Genomic DNA, 9,023 nt, shown 5'->3' on the forward strand with positions numbered 1-9,023 from the left:
GATCCCAGGTAGGAATTAAAGGTGAGAAAACAAGCCTTTTATATAAATTGACTCTGCCTAAGTAAACTGAAAATTGAGGTTAATTCAAAAGAAACACTCTGTTTAATAATAATGAAAAAAAATCTTACCCAATATAATCTATATTTATTTGGTGCTTTCATCTCAGCCCATTTATATTGTCTTACAATAAAATGGATTATTGCACCATAGGTTTGGTCTAGAATTATAAACCTATTCTAGCTTTGTTTCTTTTAATCTCTTTCTCTTTATTTTGCTCTAACCTGACATCTATTTTTTGTATGTGACTCATGATATCCATAAGGCTGACTTCGAAGAGAGTAGCTGTAGTTATTCTATTTAATAAAGTAACACCTATTAAATAAGGTTCTAGAGATGTGAAAGATGAACATTAAGCTGCAATTAAAACTCTACTGTGCATTTTAATTTCTGAAGCAGTGGGAAAAAATATAAGCAAACTTTTCATAGGAAATATTTTTAAACATAGCAGGCTAATTTTTCTTGTGAAAAGCTTGTTTTCAATGTAATATACACTTTATTATGTAAAAGATAGATACCGTATTTGATGTTTGTTCAACCTTGAGCTCTTCAGTATATCCAGGCTTAATTGTTTTTTAATGTTTTTAGGTTTCTTTTGTTTTGTTTTGTTTTGTTTAAATGAAGGAAATATTTAAAAGTAAAAAACAAAATCTCCTCTCTAAATTCATTTCCACCCCCACCCCCCCCCCCTTTGGAGCCTTTGGATTAGAAGAGAGACCTCGCGAGCTGGAAAATGAGAAATAAGTAGCTCAGTAAGATAATTTCTTCTACCAAAGTTCCAAAGCATAATTGGAGACTGAAAGGATCCTCTAGTAAGTGTCAGGGGTTTATAGTGTAAATACACATGTGTTAAGAAGAGAGATAAGTGTTCTAGGAAACGCTTTGTCCAGAGAGACAAAACCAAGGGAAGCACAGTACTGTCAACAGCCCTGAATGGGGAGCCCGAAGACTCTCACTGTCACTCACTAGTTATATGACCCCAGGGCAGCCTCCACGGGCTCAGTTTTTTCAACTGTACAATGAGGTGCCTTAACCAGAACCCTTCTAGCTCTACAAATCTGTGACTCTAAGGATGTTTTTAGTGACTGGGGCATCCCAGCCATTGCTATGGGATGTTGGGTGTTGGGCCTTGTGCCTCGTGAATTTGGTGATGACTGAGTCTCTTTCATTAGCATGGGGAGGTGGTCACTGTGGGTTGGGATATTTATGGAATTCAGCAAATTAAGGATTACCAGTATCAGAAGAAACTGCCCAACCCATAGTTCCTTTTAGAGGCAGAAAACCAGAGTCACCCTTGCTTTCATGAAAACATAATGCTTTCAAATCCCTCTGGAAAGCAGAGCACTCACACAGATAGTCTCATTCCATCTTTCTAAGAGCCCTGTGAAGGAAATAGACCAGAAATAACTAGTCTCATTTTACAAGTGAGTTTGCAAACTCTTATTGTGTGCTTATTACACATGTATGAGGCGGCATGCTAGGTGGAGTGGGAGTACCTAAAAACCACAGGGTCTCTGGTTCAGGGAGGTCTTTGGAGAAACTGAGGTACACGGTGAGTTGCCTAAGATCACGGATTTCCTTTGAGTGAAGCCAGGATGAAAATTCTAGTCTGCTGACCTCTTGGCTAAGGGCTTTTTTCTCTGTGTCACATTAAGAGGACAACTCATGTAGAGTTAAGGTCCCAGTTTGCTATGCCAGCAAGGAAGATAATTTAAAAGCTAAATATCTCTGTCTTTTTTAGCTAACCTCATTTTAAGAAGCATGGATTTTGTTTCCATTTATATGAGGCATTAAGAAGATGTTTCATTTCCATACCAAATGAAGTCACCGGTTGATGTTTCTGTAGATGAAAAACAGAGATTAGAAATTTTAATTTCACGTTCATGCTACATTTATTGTTGCTTTATACCCTGAAGGCCCATTCGGGGATTTAGGTGTAGTTGGTGCCACATTAAGAGAGAATGCAGCTCCTCTTTCCTCTTGCGTTATCACATTCCTCATGCCTCCTCTGTGATCCTGTACCAAGCGCTTTATCTTTCCATTCTCCCCTTCCCGTAGATCCAGCTTTCCAAAATTGGGCCACCTTTTATTATCAAGAGCCAGCCAGTCTCCAAACCAGAGTCTCGCGCATCCCCTAGCACGTCGGTCGGCGGTGGGAGGAACACAGGAGCCAGGACCCTTGCAGATATCAAGGCCCGGGCCCAGCAGGCAAGGGCCCAGCGAGAGGCCGCGGCAGCTGCTGCTGTGGCCGCCGCGGCCAGCATCGTCTCCGGAGCCATGGGGAGCCCAGGAGAGGGTGGAAAGGCGAGAACCCTGGCACACATCAAAGAGCAGACGAAGGCGAAGCTCTTTGCAAAGCATCAAGCCCGAGCCCACCTCTTCCAGAACACTAAAGAGTCTCGGTTGCCTGTGCTCGGCTCAAAGGATGGGCCTCCCAGCTTAGAAGTCTCTTCTGCCCCTGAAACAAAAATCGAAGGGTCTACTGGCGTGATTATTGTCAATCCAAACTGCAGATCTCCTAGCAACAAGTCCGCGCACCTCCGGGAGACCAGCACTGTATTGCAGCAGTCTCTTAACCCAGCTAAACTTCCAGAAACTGCCACTGACTTATCTGTGCATAGCTCTGACGAAAATGTACCTGTGTCGCATTTATCTGAGAAAATTGTTTCATCTACCTCTTCTGAAAATAGCAGTGTGCCCATGCTTTTTAATAAAAATTCTGTCCCCGTGTCTGTTTGCAGCACTGCTATGTCGGGAGCAGTTAAAGAACATCCCTTTGTGAGTTCTGTTGATAAATCCTCCGTTCTAATGTCTGTGGACAGTGCAAACACTACGATTTCTGCTTGTAATAGAAGCATGTTCAAAACCATCCAGGGAACCGACACTCCGTGCATAGCCATCATACCAAAATGCATCGAAAGCACTCCTATCCCCCTCACGACAGAGGGCTGCCGTGGATCGAGCCCCATGGATGACAAGCCGGCGCCACTGTCCAGCAGCAGTGCTAGTAACTTAGTCTCCAGTCAGTACACCTCTGTGCCAACTCCCTCCATCGGGAATAACTTGCCCAGCCATCTCTCCACTAGCTCTGTCTTGATTCCCCCAGCGGGAGTTAATAGCAGATACCCTTCTGAGAAGATAGCCATGCCTGGGAGTGAAGAACAGGCCCCCGGACCCTTGGGTACCACTGTGAGAGCCGCCCTCGGCTGCAGGGAGTCGGTAGCAGTCACAGACGCTCTGGCTGCACGGCCACATGTCGCAATGTTTACTGGAAGCATGCTAACAATAAACTCTTACGAGAGTCCTCCCAAGTTGAGCGCCGAAAGCTTGGACAAAAATTCAGGGCTTCGAAACAGGGCAGACAGTTCTGGGAAACCTCAGCAGCCTCCGGGGGGCTTTGCACCAGCAGCCATAAACAGATCGATTCCATGTAAAGTCATCGTTGACCACAGCACCACGCTGACCTCCACGTTGTCTCTGACCGTCTCCGTCGACAGCGCGGAAGCCAGCTTGGACCTCCAGGGCAGGTCAGTGAGGACAGAAGCCTCCGTCCAGCCCGTGGCGTGTCCTCAGGTATCTGTCATCAGCAGGCCTGAGCCAGTTGCAAACGAAGGCGTAGATCACACTTCCAGTTTCCTTGCTGCTCCCGCGGCAAAGCAAGACTGTAAACCGATGCAGGCGGCCTGTTCAGGTCTCCGAGAAGGACCCCTTGTTGTTCCAGATAAGTTAAATGAGGCGACTGCTCCTAGTAATAGCTTTGCTGAGCAGGCACGGGGCCCAGCCACTTTCCAGAGTGAAACAGACACCACCTGTAGCAATCAGTACAACCCAGGCAACCGGATTTGCTGGACTGAGGAGGGGATGAGGGGCCCAGGGCAGCCTCTGGTTAGTCACTCTGGTTCAAGTAAACAGAAAGACTACCTGGAGCAGAGCTGTCCAAAGCCTATCAAAAGCGAACACGCTGGCTACTCACACATGTCAGAACTTCACCCCAGGAATCTCATGACAAATGTCCCTCTCCCGGTGAAGTCTGAACCTCATGAAGTGGACAAGGGCTTTAGAATGGACACCGAAGACTTCCCCGGCCCCGAGCTGCCTCCTCCGGCCGCAGAGGTCGCCCCTGGTGTGCCGCAGGCACAAAACATGAAGGCCTCCACTTCCGGCCCCATGGAAGAGGCGATCTCCTTGGCTGTGGACCCCCTGAAAAGAGTCCCCAGCGCAGGGAGCTCCGGCTGCCGTCTCTCATCCGTGGAGGCTAACAATCCACTGGTGACACAGTTGCTCCAGGGCAACCTGCCTTTGGAAAAAGTGTTGCCTCAGCCCCGATTGGGAGCCAAGCTCGAAATCAACAGACTTCCTCTGCCTCTTCAAACTACCTCAGCGGGTAAAACGGCACCAGAGAGGAACATTGTAGAAATGCCGTCCAGCTCTCCAAATCCAGACGGGAAGGGCTACCTGGCAGGGACCCTTGCACCGCTGCAAATGAGAAAGCGAGAAAATCACCCCAAAAAGAGAGTCGCCAGGACTGTGGGGGAACATACACAAGTTAAATGTGAGCCAGGGAAGTTGTTGGTGGAGCCAGATGTTAAAGGGGTGCCTTGTGTCATCAATTCGGGCATGAACCAGCTAGGACACGGCCAGCCTTTTAAGCAAGAGTGGCTGAACAAGCACTCCATGCAGAACAGAATTGTTCACAGCCCTGAGGTCAAACAGCAAAAGCGGCTGCTCCCCTCGTGTAGCTTCCAGCAGAACCTATTTCACGTCGATAAGAATGGCAGCTTCCACCCCGAGGCTGGCATCGCACACCGGCAGCAGTTTTACCAAATGCCCATGGCTGCCCGGGGCCCCGTCCCCAGCGCCGCGCTATTACAGGCCTCTGCCAAGACCCCAGTGGGCTGTAACGCGTTCGCCTTCAATAGGCATCTCGAACAAAAGGGGTTGGGAGAGGTTGGCCTTTCTTCAGCACCTCACCAGCTGAGGTTAGCCAACATGATATCCCCCAACGTGCCCATTAAAGAAGGCGATGACGTGGGAGGGGCCGCGCACTCCCTGCCGAACAAAGCACTGGTGCATCCCCCGCCCCCGCCGCCCCCCCCACCCTTGGCTTTGCCTCCGCCTCCCCCACCGCCACCTCCGCTACCTCCACCTCTTCCGAATGCAGAAGTCCCCTCCGATCCGAAGCAACCGCCGGTTGCCATGGAAACCACTAAGCGACTTAGTTGGCCACAGTCCACGGGCATATGTAGCAATATAAAATCGGAACCTCTTTCTTTTGAGGAAGGTTTAAGCAGCAGCTGTGAACTGGGCATGAAACAAGTTTCCTATGACCAGAATGAAATGAAAGAACAGTTAAAAGCATTTGCGCTAAAAAATGCAGATTTCTCTTCCTATTTGCTTTCTGAGCCACAAAAGCCTTTTACCCAATTAGCTGCTCAGAAAATGCAGGTGCAGCAACAACAGCAGCTCTGTGGAAATTATCCAACAATACACTTTGGTAGCACGAGCTTCAAAAGGGCGGCATCTGCAATTGAAAAGTCCATTGGGATTTTGGGAAGCGGCTCCAGTCCTGCCACGGGCCTGCCTGGTCAGAACGCTCAGATGCCCGTGCAGAACTTTGCCGACAGCAGCAACGCGGATGAGTTGGAACTGAAATGCTCTTGCCGGCTGAAAGCCATGATCGTGTGCAAAGGCTGTGGGGCCTTCTGCCACGACGACTGCATAGGTCCCTCCAAACTCTGTGTGGCTTGCCTGGTTGTGCGGTAAGAGCTGGTGAAAGATGCAGTATCCCTTTTCAACACGGAAAAGCCAAACGGCGTCAGCAGCAACAAATTGAGTAACTCAGTGGTTTATATCGTGATAATTTATTTTACTTTGGAACAGATTATCTTTTCTCTCTGGGATTATTTACTTGCATTTCCCAGAAAGGGGAGGTCACGTCCCAGCAGAGTGGCTCATCAGCATGTCTTTTACAGATTAAGTTGCCATTCCCAGCTTTGGAAAATTTCTGTCCACGTGTATACAGGTCACTACCCCATTCGTTATTATTATTATTATTATTATTATTATTATTATTATTTTTAATCCAGGTGTAGATAGGAAAAGGACATTTTTAATTACTTACTGCTAACCAGAAATGCAGATGTAGAAAGAGAACGGGGAAAAGTGATTTAAGGTGGTTGGTGATTCATTCTCTTGTAGATTAACCATTGCAACAAAGGCTTTCACAGTTGACTCTTCTGGACCTACCTTTACCACAGTGATGCAACCGTATTTGGAAAGGGGAATCTTATTTAAATGTACGATTCCTTGTATTTGCTCCTATCTCAAAAGATACATTAAAGGAGGTATGCCATTCATGAACTCCACTGTCCTTATTCTCTTCCCTCCCTTGTCACTCTTTTCAGAGCCTGGCAGAACGTCTGGCTCTGCCTTGGACCTTGTGCACACATTGTAGTGAAATGTGTCTTCTACCTGAAGTTGCAGTGTGGGCCTCATGCCCGGTAATCTGGTTCGAGCCCTTTGACACCTGATACCGTCAGATGAGTTGACCAGCAGAGGGCCATAGGCCCGTAGAATTTCAGAGCGTCATGTGTAGCTTTAAAGAGCAAGTATGGAAAAAAAAAAGAAAATGCCCTAAAATTAAAAGTAAGCAAATAAAACGCTGTGTATGCAAACACATACAAATGGGTTGTAATGTTACTACTGGTCCATTCTGTTCACTCTAAAGACAATTACTAAACACTAAAAGGGAGGGGGGCAGAAATAATTGTAGCCCTTTATGGATGACACCAGTACATTCTGGCTTCCGACTCTGCAGAGGTTGGCCACCTCTCTTTTAAAGTGTCATTGATGACAAAAAGGAACTACCGAAGGGTGAAGTGTTGATAGATTTCTGAATAATGTTTTTCTCATGATTCACAATCTATATATTTGACTCGAAAATAGCCCTTATTTTAAAAACCCGTTCTAGGTGTCGCATGTTTTGGGGTTTTTAACCCCCTCAGGTGAATTCGGTACATTCTTCATATTTGGGGGAGTGGAACTGCTTTTGAAAACGGGATACTGCATCTTACAATTATGGTCCGTGTTTATCCAGTGAAGTCTGAGTGTTGAGGATGGGAGCTACATTCCACATGCTTTGGCCACCCTCATGCCAGAGAACAGCTGTAGGTCAGCAGGCTCTGTTCCTTAAAGCAAGTTCAAAAGCACATGCACATGGTGGAAAGATGAAAGGCAGCAAAAACCACGCCCCTTTAACTTCAGATTACCGAGCACAAAAGGCGGAGTGCCATTAACTCACTGATTGACTGTGGCCGTAGAATTAAAAAAAAAGAAACAAAACATGGGTGTGGGAGGGATCATCTGTATCCAGGGTAAGAATGACAGACATTTTCGCATCAATGTAAACTTCTGACATTCCCTTAAAAACGTGTCTTAAAAATTACCTGGAATGAGCAGAGATTACATTCCTGGGGGGGGGGGGCGGGGGAAGAAAGAACACTTGTGATTTTTTTTAATAGTATTCCACTATGGTACATGTATTTTTTTCCTCCATATTTATTATTGTGATGTTGCCAAATTTTGTTAGGTGATGCAGACGTCACATTTATTAAGAAATTGCTAATAGTGAAAGATACTTAAAAAGAAAGAAAAGCAAAGAAGGGTCTGCCTCCGTGGCTGAGATTTGGTGCTTCAGTACTCGTGCTTCTGTTTTTCCACACTGAAAGGAACAAAGTTTCATGACTGAGAAATTAGCAGGTGCACTTAACCAGCCGGTCCAGGGAAGGCAGGGTAAGTTCCAGTGGATCCTTACTTAGTCCACTCTGCACCAGGTTGTGTTTGGGTGGCGTCCTCTCTGTGGGCTGCTTGGCCTGCAGTAGTATCTTGGTTCAGAAAAGCATGCTCTAGTCTCACAGAAGGGCCCCCCCTAAAACGGAGACACTTGTATGCCAACTCCTTCCAGATCCAGTTGCCGCTCTTTTGGTCAGGTACTGTCCACACCAGCAGATTCAAAATCACTACATCAGTAACTGGCACGGTGTTGAAAGACACTTCATTCTATAAAGCTTTGCACTCTGTATATGACATACAGTTGAGCCTGAAGTGATGCTGAGCTCATTATCAGTTCCATCTTTGTGGAATACTGCCTGCAAGTTACTGGGAATAAAGTGTCCTTCTGTATGTTTTGATTTTTCACACAGTAGGTGATTTTTCACATAGTTTGGGAGAATTGATTGTTGATCGGGCATGGATTCAGTCACCCAGGTCCAAAGAGGGTATTTTTTCTGTGCCCTTTATCTTTTTTGCCCCAGTTTATCTTTGCTCTGTTCACATATGGTTTATATAACTGAAAAGTTGATATCTTTGGGCTAAAATAATGATGGAAAGAAAAATTCAGAAGTAAAATGTGGGTCAGATATTTTACAAGTGTCCACTTAATATATATATATATATATATATATATATATATACACACACACATATATATACACACACACACACACACACACACACACAAGCCAGTATATTTGGATTAGGTAAATAGGTTACTAGTTTCCTGATTTCCACAGGTGTCTGCCTATGTGCAAAGGTAGTATGTTATTTACTACATGGTTATTATGTAATGTGCAAATGTTAGTGTGTGCATTATCCTGATTATTGGACACTATGATATCCCTATCAGGAATAGAACTTGCACATGTAACATGTAATTTTTTTTTTTTTTATCACAAAGGATGTATTTCCCTAAGTAGCACTTTTGGAGCAGGGGAAGGAAGAAAATGGCTATTCCCTAATCCCCCTCTTCTATGATATGCATATGCCTGAAGTGTATAAAAACATTTAGGTAGATAATGGGCATGTTAATAAGAACGTTCTGATGCAAATTCATTTTCAAAATGAAAATATTTTTCCTTTTCCAAAGTGAGAATAGCAGAAATGTTGGTGAACCCAGAGCACCACAGTTA

General features: G+C 45.5%; 1 protein-coding gene across 2 annotated transcripts in view; it reads left to right on the forward strand.

The window, feature by feature from the left end:
- ASXL3 (ASXL transcriptional regulator 3) overlaps positions 1 to 8,483 on the forward strand; it is a 177,435-nt gene extending 168,952 nt beyond the window's left edge. For both annotated transcript variants that reach the window (XM_027068725.2, XM_053206574.1), the window contains one exon: positions 2,116 to 8,483. In XM_027068725.2, coding sequence (XP_026924526.1) covers positions 2,116 to 5,820 — 3,705 coding nt within the window. In that variant the 3' untranslated portion in view covers positions 5,821 to 8,483. The remainder of the gene's footprint in view (positions 1 to 2,115) is intronic.
- The last annotated feature ends 540 nt before the right edge of the window (positions 8,484 to 9,023 follow it).

Source organism: Acinonyx jubatus, chromosome D3 (genome assembly GCF_027475565.1).
Source record: "Acinonyx jubatus isolate Ajub_Pintada_27869175 chromosome D3, VMU_Ajub_asm_v1.0, whole genome shotgun sequence".
NCBI lineage: Eukaryota > Metazoa > Chordata > Mammalia > Carnivora > Felidae > Acinonyx > Acinonyx jubatus.